This window comes from Nicotiana attenuata, chromosome 10, assembly GCF_001879085.1.
Source record: "Nicotiana attenuata strain UT chromosome 10, NIATTr2, whole genome shotgun sequence".
In the NCBI taxonomy this organism is placed as follows: Eukaryota; Viridiplantae; Streptophyta; class Magnoliopsida; order Solanales; family Solanaceae; genus Nicotiana; species Nicotiana attenuata.
In genome coordinates, this window is record NC_031998.1 from 5,281,099 (window position 1) to 5,295,117 (window position 14,019).

The 14,019-nt window shown below is 34.0% G+C and overlaps 1 protein-coding gene across 1 annotated transcript; it reads left to right on the top strand.

Moving 5' to 3' along the window:
* Positions 3,990-10,837, top strand: LOC109232944 (spermidine-binding periplasmic protein SpuE). Its single transcript, XM_019398644.1, has 7 exons — positions 3,990-4,369; positions 5,264-5,415; positions 6,654-6,902; positions 7,520-7,654; positions 8,158-8,337; positions 9,594-9,755; positions 10,320-10,837. The coding sequence occupies exons 1-7, from the start codon at positions 4,048-4,050 to the stop codon at positions 10,728-10,730; spliced, it is 1,611 nt and encodes a 536-aa protein (XP_019254189.1). The 5' UTR covers positions 3,990-4,047; the 3' UTR covers positions 10,731-10,837.

Consider the following 14,019-nt stretch of genomic DNA (forward strand, 5'->3'; position numbering starts at 1 on the left):
TATATATATATATATTATTTTATGTTTTTGTATATTTGACTAGCGGATATAAATATTTTTGGCGGACTGGTCCAATGCGTATCGTGCTTGTTTTCATCAGGCTAATTTGGGCTTATTGATTACCATTTACACCTTGTCGTGCATTCTTGTCTTGCTGTATGATTGTCTTGAAAGAAATATTTAAGAATAGTAGTAGTAATTCAAGAAAAATTATACAACTCCCAAATAATAGATGTTCGGATTTCGGAATATATAAATCTTTCATTTCCTCTAATCATCTTTATCCTACACATAACACAATTTCTCTGTTTATGGTTTAAGTTATATACATCGTTAATGTAAATTTTCTTTTACATTATCCGGTTATCTAAACAAATTTACAAGTAAACTTTCATAAAATATAAAAATATAATTTTAAAAATAAAATAAATTACATTTTACAATAGGTAAAGATGATTTACAATGTAAAAAATCCAAGTGTATATTAGCATACAAATGTCTTCGCAAGAATGTATTGGGAAATTCTCTTACGGTTTGATCCCACTGGAATCATCAATTAATTATTCCAATGCGACTAATCACATTAATTTTAGTGACAATGCTATGTTGTCCGGCCCTAGCGTCATTAACTCCCTTGATACAAAAGCAACAATACAGGCGGACCCATGTGTATGGGCGAGGGTTACCGGACTCCGTAAATTTCGGCCGAAATCTTGTATATATATACACACATATATATATACCTTGTAAATGGTTAATTTAAAACAATTGGCACCCTGAACACTAAAAGCCTTTAGGAGGCACTGGTTGAGCAGAATAATATGCCCCCGTCACGTAAAAATTCTGAATCCGCCTCTGTATGCTACTATCTGAATTTGCAAAGTTTCACTATTGGGAATTAGACTTTTCCATTCAAATTATCTTGTTCAGTAAACTCCAATTATAATCAAGGAAATATTATAAATGATTCTGGTTCGATGCTGACGTATCTTTCTAACGATTTTACTCATCGGAATCAACGTTAGCGGCTTCGATCAATGCTACTAGGAAGGACGATCTATATAGGTTGTTTAAGGTATATTACGAGTCTGAGAATTGAACGATTAATGATGATCTCAAAATAGTTGTCCATTTTACTAATGCAGATGTAGAGTTGTTGCCAATGAACATATTTATACAAGTGGATGAAGGTTTGGTTTGCTTTACAATGGTGCCAAATGAGGATTTTGCTATTTTTGAAAGCTTACAACAACATCAATCCAGTAATAATATAATCTCATTAGTGGTGTTTGGGGAAGGTAGAGTATACGCAGACCTTACCCCTACCCCTAAGGGGTAGAGAGGCTGTTTCTGGGGGACCCTCGGCTCAGAGACAAAAGATCCGTAACAACAACAGAAACCAGACAAATAGTATCAAAACTGTAAGAGACAACAAATAAGTGGAAGGACAATAATTATGCTAATAATACAATTAAAAAAATAAAAATTAGAAATAAAAATCGTATGATGAACAAAAACCGCTAGCAGTCCTGGACAAAACATTATCAGACTAGCTGGAAAAAAGCTCAACTACCCCCTAACCTACAACCCTAATGCTCGACCTCCACACCTCCCTATCCAGGGCCATGTCCTCGGAAATTTAAAGTTGCGACATGTCCTGCCTAATCACCTCGCCCAATACGTCTTAGGCCGCCCTCTACCTCTTCTCGTACCGGTCAAAGTCAACCCCGTTCACACCTCCTAACCGGGGCATCTAGGCTCCTCCTCCGCACGTGCCAGAACCATCTAAGCCTCGCTTACCGTATCTTGTCGTCCATGGGAGCCACGCCCACCCTCTCCCGAATATCTTTATTCCTAATCTTATCCAGCCTAGTGTGCCCACACATATTTTTGAGAACTTAGCACAAATGAATTTCTTTCGGGATTTTTTCATTCCTATATACTATTGGAAACTTTATTACCCTAAATGTTCATGTTTAGTAAATTACCCTACCTATACAAGTTTTATTTACAAAATATATATATTCCATCTTAAAAGGTTCTCAATCCATTATTTGTGCCTTTAATCAAGGGATTTAGTTACACCCTTTTCCTTTTTTCCTCTCCTCTCTCCACTTTTCTCTCCGGATTCTCTCTTTCTCCCCATATCTTCGGCAGACAAGTCGCCAACAAACAACACTGTCTGCCCCTTGATTGGATTTAATTCATAATGTGTGAGTGTCCTATTTGAATCAAAACTCTGACCAAGATCCCCTGTAAGATAAATGCAGCTTAGATTGGGAAAAAATTACAGAAATGGTAGCAACAATATGAACGAACCTCTTTTTTGTCCTTATCATTTTTCCATGAACTATCAATGCACAATGAAATTGATACTAAACCAGGTTCAGATTTTGGATCTTGAAGTATAGTTTGTGAATAATACTCATGCAAACAAAGTTCATTTATTGTGGTTAACGATGAACTAAAGTTAATTTAGTACTATCACTCAATCCTCAATTGTATATATGCTTCTCCCTCATTTTAGTACTCTTGAGAAAGCACAGTGAACCTCAAAATCTCCATTGAAGGAGTAAAAGAAACCGAAATTGCACTACCCGTGATTTTAAAATATTCACTTGGATGCTTGAAAAAAGAATAAATACTACTATATGGCTAACGACACATATAGTGGCATTGTCAAATGCAAAAATGAAGAGGTCAAACACATGAGTTTTTCATGTATTTAATTTTTTTTTGTAATATTTTGTATCTGATTTCTTAAACATACAGCTTTCATACCATATGTCTTTTGTAGATTTTGTATCTGATTTATACATAGTAAAAATAAATTTCATACAACTAATTATATATTATACAATTTATCTACAACTCATCTACAACTTATCTACAACTTTCACACATTATTTCTACCCAGTTAAATACAACTATAATAACATACAACTTAAAATCAAATTTTATACAATATGTCTTTTGTATATTTTGTATCTGATTTATACATAGTAAAAATAAATTTCATACAACTAATTATATATTATACAACTTATCTATAATTTTTATATATTATTTCTACTCAGTTATATACAACTAAAATATCATACGACTTAAATATAATTTTAATACAATATCATTCAACTTTCATACAATAGTTAAATAAATAAAAGAAAAATATATAAACAACATAATACAATTTTTCTTTGCTACAATTTCGTAAATATAATATATATCATGTCTTCTTCTTCTTCTTCTTCTTCTTCTTCTTCTTCTTCTTCTTTTTCGACGACGAGTTTCAATCTGAAATTCAGTCAAAACAAAGTCTAATCTTCACCAAAACCCCTCAAAATTGAGATATAAACTCCAAACCATAAACCTAATTGTTTGCAACAATACCTAATCCAAACAAATAATGATTTTTGAAAACTCAAATTCGAATTCAAAACTTCAAAGCTTTTTAATGGTTGTCAATGGTGGAATTGCTGCTCTCTTTTCCTTTGCTTTACATTACTGAAATTTGGGATTGAGAGATAGAGAGAGACGTAGAGAGAATTCTCAATTCTTTGCAATAACATCCAATCCAAACAAACAATATTTTTTGAAAATCCAAATTCGAATTCAAAGCTTCAAAGCTTTTTAATGGTTGTCAATGGTGGAACTGCTGCTCTCTTGTGCAAGATACGTGGGGAGGGGGTGGGATGTGGAGAGAGAAACGTGTGGGAGTGGAAGATATGTTAAAGTAATTTAGGACACTAATTATTATCATTAATTCCCTTAAAATGTATATAAATGGGAATTGGGTATATAAAACGTAATTATAGTAAAACTTGAGTAGAGGGTAATATAGTTTCTTCGTAAATCTACGTATCAATTCTACATTTCATGAAATTAAAATCTATTCATTAAAATATTATACCTCAAAAATATTTAAACACAGTAATTGAAGAAAAAATATTTTAACTCCCAAAATAATACATACCTGGAATATAAATCCTTCAGTTCCCTCGATAATCTCTCTAATATCCCACACAGTCACTGTGTGCGTGTATACAAATGTCTTCCCTCTCACTTCCTCCTCTCTTAATCCCAATTCCCCATACCTCTAAACTCCATTATAACACTCTTCGCCTACACAATTCTCGAACTTTCCACTTCCACAAAAACCTTAGGCTCGGTATTTTGGCCTCTGCCGTTCCCGTTCACCGGAACTCGGCGACTTTTCCGGCGTCCGGCGTTTTTCTCCGTCAAATAGCTGCGTATACCGTTCTTTTTATAAGTTTGGGTTCGGCACTTTTTGCCTTTCCTGCTGTTGCTACTACTCATGTTCCTCCTCAACTCCCTTCTCTAACTCAGCTTCAGGACCAAGAATCTCAAGGTATTTATTGAAAATTCTATTTGTGGATAATGGTTGAACATGTTGGATCAAATTAACTAGGATTACAATATCTAAAGTATATTATTGCAGCATTAGTAGTATAATTTACCCGCACCTCGTGTTTAGGCTAGACATTTCAACCTAGTAGGTAAAATCAAAGTGCAAGTAAGTTTTTTCCATTCCTCCTGCCCGATGTATATGACAATTTTTACTTAACATCTCAACCTGTTGGACATTTCTATAGAACTTTCATAATTTTCTGGAGCTCAAATTCAAATTTATTAAATTCAAGTTTGAAACTTTGACGTCATATTTATCTGTGAAACTAATTTTTCACTATTGCTATTTTGCTATACGTATATAAGTATGATATATGCGAAATTGACATCTTAAATAGTGTACGAGTCGAATGTCGTGTTATATAGTATGGAAAGGAAGGAGCACAACACCGGAATGAGAGTTGTTTTCCAGAATGTTGGTACACTAAGCTGTGAAAATGCAAGTGCCTTGTGGAAGGTGAGAGAGATACAAGTGGGAAGAGAGGAAGAGGGACAGACTATGTAAAGATCAACTTAGCTTTGTTATTTTGGGCTAAATATGGCTAGTGAGATAGAGAAAGGTTAAGCTTTACTCGTTAGGCGATTCTAGGCAATCTTATCAAGTCATTTAGTGTGAAACAGATAACTGATTATTTTTGTTCTTCTTAATTACTTTAATACTGCTCTTCTTAGTGCTCTTTCAAGTTCGACTCATTATTTGCCTAATTGCTTTTGATATCATTGATACTAATGAATGTTGCATGAAGATCTCGTCTAGAGTTTCTTCTTCTCTCTCTCCCCCTCTTTATTTTTTACTGCGTATTTTACTTGGTGCCATGGACTTTGAATTACATAGGCACTGGAGTTGGAAAATCGGATAATGTGGAAGATAACGACGATGAAGAGCTTCAAGCAGCATTTGAGAAATGGAAGTCTAAGACATATGCTTTAACTGTCCCTCTAAGAGTTGTTTCTCTTAGTAACTCATTTCCTCCAGTGTGGCTCAAGGTCTGCTAACTCTGCTCCATATCTCACTTTCTTACTTTCAGGATACGATCAATTCAGACCTTGTATGGTGTAAAAGTTGTCTTAATAAGTTGCAAGTAGATATTTGTATACGTAGGATCGGAGAGAGATTATGATGTTATGTTGGTTTTCTCTTTTTATATTGTTGACCCCTGTTTTGGCCAGTGAGTTCCTCTGTTGGATATACGAGTATTTTGTGCGTCGTTATTGTTGATTATAACATTTTGGCCACATATTTGTTGTACTTCTCATGCTGCCCCTTGAATTTAATAGCAAAACAAATTTAGAGTGTGTATAATCAAGGAGAAGAGTTATTCTTGTGGAGAAAAAGTGAGAATTTAGTGGCTTCAAGGTTGCAAGTTACGCGAGAAATACTGTAATAGTTGGTTTAATTGTAAAGTGTGGAAAGATGAGAGAAGAGTAGTAAATGTGGGCAGAAGACTAGAAGTTGAGTTAGTGCAGACCACAAAATTAGAAGGAATCAAGGAAAAACAAGGAAAGAGGGTTGGAAATATCTTCTATATATTTTTTCAAAATTCCGATATCAAAATTATTTGTTTTCATATAGATGTTCACATTAGATTTTAGGGGTTACTGATCTCCTAACTCTAGTTTAGATTATAAGAGAATATTAGCAAAACGATATTATTTGATTGCTGTATGTAATGTCAAATTGTAAACTAAAATGAATCTCTTCTATAAACGCTACTGGAAAAAGAAAAACACAGGAAAAGCTACTGTAGCAATACTGTCCTCACTGATACATCAACCCAAAAATACTATTATTGCTTAATTATGTAGGTTCTCCAATACTTTAAGAAGCATTTATCATTTGCATCCTAGTGATTGCATGCTTCTTTCACTTTTCTTTCATTTGATATCATTTCTGCTTAGCTTCTAAGACGGAGTCCAAGCTGATGTGCTTTTGAGGTCTTTTTACAATATAGGTGCTGTAGTTCGCAAATGATCCTGAGTTCTTTTCAAGAACTTTAGGATATTTGCTAGATATCAGCATCCATTCAAGCTTTTCCATATGTTTCCCTCTAAAACACTTATTTTATATACAGCACTTCACTGTTACTCCTATCAAAAAAGGAGATCAAGTTCACTGGGCTTGTGTCATCTAATATGCATTAATAAGCTGCTTCAGTTGTCATTCAAATGATGAAAACTCTGTGCACATTCTCGAGAATAATGGCTCTTTGCTCATTGATGTGTAGGATTTCTTGCGATCTCAAGGGAAGAGAGTGAGATTACGTTCTGAGTTTCGTCAAAGCCTGCAAGACATCTTTCATGAACTTTGCATGCCTAATCAGAAAGGAAAAGTCAATCCTAAATCTGCTTTGGCAGCTGATGTTGTCACTCTTGGTGATACCTGGCTCAGTTATGCCATTGAGAAGAGGTTAATCGAGCCGATGCATGGTTTAGAAGATCAAGATTGGTTTGAAAATTTAAGTGACAAATGGAAGGTAAAAACCATCTTCTTTTTTTGATGAGGAGTGACATTCGCAATTTGATGTCTTTCAGCCTATCAGCAGCATTCCTGGTGTATTTTGCCTTCAGTGCTAGGAAATACACATATCTACTGTCTCCTATTTTCTTGCCAGGCTGTTGGAAGCAGTATTAGGATTTACATAACTTGACCTACTACTTACTATTGAACCTGAAATCCATATTTCATCAATCTGTTTAGGTTTGCAAAATGTAGAAAGAGAGTGCCAAGAAATAACATACCAATCACTCTTGGAAGGTTTGGAACCTAACTCGACATAGGGTCCAAAACCTGACATACCATTTTCTTGACAGCATTAGGGAAAAAGAGCTCTTGCATCATTTAGCCGCTTGTTGACCATCGCATGACCTCACATGGGAGACACTTCGTTCTGAGGAGTGAAACACTTATTTGTTTTACCAAAATATTCCATGTCTGATGGTATATTATATAAAACTAAATTGTCTTTTTGTGGAAAAAGAAAAAGATGTCCCTTCTATACTTCTGTATTGTAAACGTCATCTTGTTTACTTTGGCATCTATCTTGTACTCAGATCCCTTTAATAGTTCCCTTTGACTTTAAAATAATGCCAGGTATATTTGCGCAGGAGCGATGAAGGGAAACTAGATTCTCGTGGTAGGATATGGGCGGCTCCATATAGATGGGGAAGCATAGTGATAGCTTACAAGAAAAGCGAATTTCGAAAGCGTAAAATGGCTCCTATAGAGGTAACTTGTGTCTATATTTAGAGTATCACTTTTTAAAATGGAACCATGATGGGTGATGCTTTAATTTTACTCATTGCTTGCAATTGTAAATTAGTCATATTGTCTTTCTAGCTGCTAGTGTGTGTCTTATTCCCAGTTGGATAGAAATGATAGATTCTTGAAGTTTGAACCCAGTTAGAGAAGAAAGAAGCAAGAGGATCGAGCATCCATAAGGGGAAGTTCTTGAACATTTTTGTTCTTGACCTTTATACCATTTTCTTCCACATTTCTTTGAAGCTCCCTAATTGCTGAATGTTATTCCAATGAAAATATGATTTTTAGTGCATAATATTACTTTTTGCCTATCAGCTATGTTATATGGATACTTCATTTGTTTTGGACATGCTCATGTTGAACGAGTCTTAAAGTTCACAGACCCCAGTGTCTGTGTTTACAATTTCTTCTTCAGAAGTTGCATTCTACATGATAGCTCGCTTATCCAGGGTTGTAAACCACCTCTGCAGGACTGGGCCGATCTGTGGCGACCAGAGCTTGCTGGAAAAATTTCAATGGTTGATTCACCACGAGAGATCGTCGGTGCAGTGTTAAAGTATATGGGGGCATCATACAACACAACTAACATGTCTGAGGTTGCTGGTGGTAGAGAGGCTGTGCAGCAGAATCTTGCATCACTTGTTAAACAGGTAATTAAAAAAAAATTAAAAATTGCCTAGGCTTGAGCTCTTTACAGGTTAATTGTGGGGCATCTTTTCTGTTCTTTGAATTGAAGAATTTCAATGCTGTGTACTCTGTCTGGAGCGAAATATGATTCGATGAATCTTCCACCAATTGATGAGCATTTTAACAAAAATATAAATAAATAAATAAAAAGAAGAACGAGAGTAAAAATCTACAACATTGTCTGGAAGAGGAGCTGAATCTGTAAGGATGCAACATTCAAAGGAAATAAGGGGCAGGGATTCAAATTATTATAGTCAGCAAAAGCTGGTGCCACCTGAATTTCCTAGCTGACATAGCATACTGGAAAATATTTCCAACTTATTAGTGTGGTGTCTACACATGATTACATGAACCTGTTGATTTTTTCTAGATTCATCTCTGTATAAGTTTAAAAGGACTGGTACGAGTCATGTATGCAAAGGTTATTCTCCTAGTCCATAACTGATCTTTGAGCACTTAAGTTGTGATTTATGGTTTTAAGGTAGTGGGTATAAAATGGTTTTAATTTGAGCTTATAGTATTCACAGGTATAGAAAATAATGTGGAGTTATTGATGCAAGATATACAGCCATGCATACAGTGCTTTAGTTAGTCATACAAAACTTAAGCCTAGTTCTATTCTTGTCAACTTTTGAAAATTTCTTTGGTAATTCAAAAGTAATTTCACTGATATTGCACCAAGTTGCTGCAAAAATTTTATAAGCAAGTATTCTCATGTTGAGCTTCCAAGAGATCTATCCGACTATCTAGTACATTCATTTTTCCTGCCAAGTACCATATGTGCAGTTAGTAACTTCTCCAGACTTTTTAGGGTCATGGTTGTTTACCTCTCTTATTGTTTTCGTATTGTCATGTGCTTAAAATTGCGACTTCCCTTCCCAGTATTTAAGGTCGCGCTTGGATTGATAGATTTCAAACGCTTATGCATGGAGACTTGCAAAAACATAGTTCTGATGGTTAAATGAGCACTTCATTATAGAAAAGAGTTGGTTGATTGAGTCCTTTATCTTCTAAGTCAAACATATGTTAGGATTTCAAATGATATCAATATTGACTTGATTTAGAATCATTTTAAGGTGGATTCATGCATGTTAGCATTTTTTATGTGAGACCTCTATTTACATGCAAAGTAACATTCGTGCGCCAAATGCATGGAGATTATATATATAAAATTTCTTGTTCAGTATTTGGATATCTAAATAGTTGTATCTCTCAAAAGGTCCGGCTATTTGATAGCGGCTACTATCTTAAAGCCTTCGGAGTTGGAGATGTATGGGTAGCTGTTGGATGGAGCAATGATGTTATTCCTGCTGCAAAGCGGATGTCAAATATTGCTGTAGTTGTTCCCAAATCTGGTGCAAGTCTGTGGGCTGATTGCTGGGTATGTCCAGAATTTTCTCCCTCTATGTACATCCTAAAATGCTGCGGACTAATCTTTTTTTCTTGGCCATTTTTATTTGTTTTCTTTTGATTGATAATTCCCGAAAGGTACAACAGATTTAATAGTTCCAATTTGACACCTTCTCTTTTGTTCTTTCCCTTGGTTTACTCTTTATTGTCAGTGTTTGGAGTACACGTGTCCAGACAAGAAATCTTCTCTCTTGAAATTTCTGTGAATTATTGATAAAGTTTTATGAATTTGAAATTTTAAAGTCCCATCAAACACGTCACATTAGTTTACCAAGTGTAAGAAAAACTCTCCTTTTTTATGAAGTAGACAAAATCTAGGCTAAAAAAAAAAAGATACTTCAGTCGAGAAAACAAACTTTGGCATTCGTTTTTCACTGAATAGATTTTTGGACTTGACTATTAAATCTCCCAAACATGCTTGGAACAAAAACAATGTACGTAATACGTGTTAGAAAATGCAGCTGGTATAGAGATTTATTAGAGATGGGATCATTTCTTCTACTGCGTATAACTTTGCAAAAAACGTCTTTATCAGGCAATACCTGCTGCTTCGAGAATTGCAACTGATCAAATTGGAGGAAGAGTTAGAGGACCATCACCAGTAGTGCATCAGTGGATAGAATTCTGCTTGCAAGCTGAAAGGTTCAAAGACGACGTTGTTCCAGGTGCTTCACCTAACGCCCTTGAATCACCGGTTAAAGTTTCCGAAAAGCTTACTAGGGGTAGACCAAAACTTGAGACAAACCTTATTGCTGGAGTCCCTCCATCTGATATCTTGGCTAAATGTGAACTTTTAGAGCCATTGCCAGAAAATGCACTGTCCGATTATCAATGGCTAATAAATAGTGTACGAAAACCGGAGCTTTCTCTAGTGGAAAGCCTAAAGAGTCATATCTTGTCATTGGCTCATAGCTTTCTTCCTAAAGGGCAGTCAAAGGTTGCCTGAAAGAACTCCATCTTTTGTAAACTAACATTTTGTTGTTGTGTACACAATTTAGTTAAACATGTGTAATGATGCATGTTGTACCTTTACGCATGCAGTATTTCCCATCATTTGTCCGACTTGCAATTACATAATTTTTTTTTTTTTTAATTCGGTGACAAGGTAAACGCCTTTTCTTTGATGTCACAACAGAACTGAAGGAGTGCTGAACTATTTACATCATCTGCCAGAGCCCAAAAGAAGCAATAAAAAGAACAAAAGATTAGACTAGGCTGACTAATATAGCCTTTTCACAAGGGGAGATTTTTTCTTATAAAAGGTCAGTTTCAAAAACCTCAAGATCTCAGCTTCCCCTGTGTATTCCATTTTTCACCAAGAAGCAAACAGAAGTAGACAATTAAATTTGATCTTCCAGTTTGGGTTTGTTAATCCCTCAAAGAATCTTTGGTGAGTTCTCAGGTTTCTTATACCCAGTCCATTGGCTTTCTTGGTTAGGGTATCAGACTTCCAGTTACTTGGTGGATGATGTTTCACCCAAAATTTAGATTTGTGTTTAAACAATTAGATTTGATAATTTATCATCCTACCGGGTCGGGTTCTTTTAGGGATAGACTTGTGAAGATCCTAATCAGTATATATAATTTGTCATCAAATAAATCTATTTGTAAATTGATTCATCGACTTATAACTTACTTAGATGCATCGATGAATATTAAAAGCAAAACGTTTGACCTATATCGATTAATAGTAAAAACAAAACGTTTCGACCTATATCGGTTAATCTATGTCATGCATTATTAGTGATGAATGAATGAATGAAAAATAGAAGAATTAATACTAAACATCTTTGATATATATATGGATCACAAATTAAAGAAACGAAAGAAGTTATTAGTATTAAGTAAACGAGTTAAATTAATAGGTCAAACATGTTCAAACTTTTAATTTGAATCACATTAATATTTACTATCTAAATAATATAAATGTAATCTGTTAACACTTTTGTAATACAAATAATGAATACACTAACATATACTATAACATGCTATATATATGTAGTTAAAGTAGTACAACGAAGCGTATGTGTTATATATACACGCACACACTAAAATATACTATAACAAGCTATATATATAGTTAAAGTATTACAATGAAGTGTGTGTGTGTGTGTGTATAGGTATAGCCGTATATATATAAGAACACGAAGCGCTAGGACCACAGGGTCGGGTTCTTTTAGGGACAGACTTGTGAAGGCAATAATCTAATTAGCATATGTAATTTATCATCAAATTTATCTATTTGTAAATTGATTCATCGACCTATATCTATTAATATGAAAACAAAACGTCTCGGCCTAAAATAGAATAATATTATATTGGTTTATCAATTGATAAGCAATGTATAAGATTGATCATCAATTACAATATAGTGTGTGTGTGTGTGTGAAATTACTCATATACTTAATTATAACTTAAAACATTTACTTAGATAGATGCTATTATAATTTATCAAAAGTAGCCTAGTTAATATAATTATTTATAAAGATTATACTTATAGTTTATAATTATTTATAATAATTGTATAGTTAAGTAAAATAAATGCTTAAAGTTATTAATATTTTTGTTATAGTTTATAATAACTTTTTTATAGTTTATAATATTTTAAGAATTAAAAACAAAAAAAAAACAATTTAGTTTTTTTTTAAATAACCGACAAAGTTGGTCGGTTTTTGGTCAAACGGTCAACACTTAGTGTGCCGACCAAGATTACCCCCCTCCCCCTTTTTCCATACCTCTCTTCTCCAATTATCTTAACTCCTCACTTAATACCTTCCCCTCTCATTCTCTATTTTTCTCTCACAAATCACATTCCTCACCCCGCGTCGCCACCGCCCAGCTGTCGCTGTCGTCGCTGCCGCTGCCATTGCCACTGCCGCGCCGTCTCCTTCTCCACCTCCTAAAAATTCTAGGTTTGAATTACAACTTATTTCTTTTGTGTATTATCTAATGTTTGGTTAATTAGCTATGAATTAGTTTCAATTGATTAGTGTTTCAATTGATTATTTAACATTGTATTTTATAGAAATTAGGGTTTAGGTTTGTTTTAATTGAATTGATTACATATGGTATAAATTGAATATTTGAGTTTGTATTGTCTTGAATAGTTTAGTTAGAATTAAATTATTAACTTTATATTGTCTTGAATAGTTTAGTTAGAATCTAGGGTTTAGGATTTGTTCTTATGAATCAAACTTTTAGGGTATGGGTTGAATTTTTAGGATATAAATTGAACTTTTAGTTTATGTTTAAACTCGTAGGATATAAATAGAACTTTTAGTGATATAAATTGAACTTTTAGTTTATGTTTAAACTCGTAGGATATAAATTGAACTTTTAGTTTATGTTTAAACTCGTAGGATATGAATTGAACTTTTAGTTTTTAGGATTTGTTCTTGTGAATTGAACTTGTAGGATATAAATTGGACCTTTTGGGTATGGTTGAATTTTTAGGATATAAATTGAACTTTTAGTTTATGTTTAAACTCGTAGGATATGAATTGAACTTTTAGTTTTTAGGATTTGTTCTTGTGAATTGAAATTTTAGGATATAAATTGAACCTTTTGGATATGAATTGAACTTTTTAGGATATAAATTAAACTTTTAGTTTATAATTAATTATATTTAATATAATTTAATTTTTGGTGTAATTAGGAAAAAAAATTATCTTGAATTAACTAAAAAAGATTTAACTAATTTATAATTATAGAATAAATTAATTTGTTCTTGTTTTATTTGTATAGATGGAACATCGTACTTGGATGTACAATAGGAATTATCCTAATCGGCGGAGATTGCGGGAGGATTTTGTAGAAGGGGTTGATGACTTTATTAGACATGCAATGTCACTTCCACCATACCAAAGTGAAGGAGTAATTAGGTGCCCTTGTGTCAGGTGCGATCGTATGAAGTTTAAAAAATAGGAAGGGATTTATAGAGAATTACTTTGTGTGGACTAATCATGGAGAGATTGATGGTAGCCGTGGGATATTTCATTACATGGTTGTTGGTGAAAGTAGTAGGTCGGTGGAGAATATAAATCTTGATTCTAGAATTCAGGATATGGTTGCGAATGCTTTTGGGATGCACTTCGGGGGTGAGCCCAATGAAAATATTGAACAAACTCCTAATGATGACGCAAAATTTTATGAACAGTTAGAGGAAGCTAGTCATCCACTACGTGACGGAAGTCCGCACTCTGAGCTGTCGGTTGCAATTAGATTACTAAGTATCA

What these genes read in the sequence shown, in the direction of transcription:
- LOC109232944 (XM_019398644.1), top strand. Translation starts at nt 4,048, where the DNA reads ATGTCTTCCCTCTCACTTCCTCCTCTCTTAATCCCAATTCCCCATACC. An exon ending in TTCCTCCAGTGTGGCTCAAG is followed by an intron (nt 5,416 to 6,653) that starts GTCTGCTAACTC and finishes ATTGATGTGTAG; the next exon opens with GATTTCTTGCGATCTCAAGG. An exon ending in ATTTAAGTGACAAATGGAAG is followed by an intron (nt 6,903 to 7,519) that starts GTAAAAACCATC and finishes AAATAATGCCAG; the next exon opens with GTATATTTGCGCAGGAGCGA.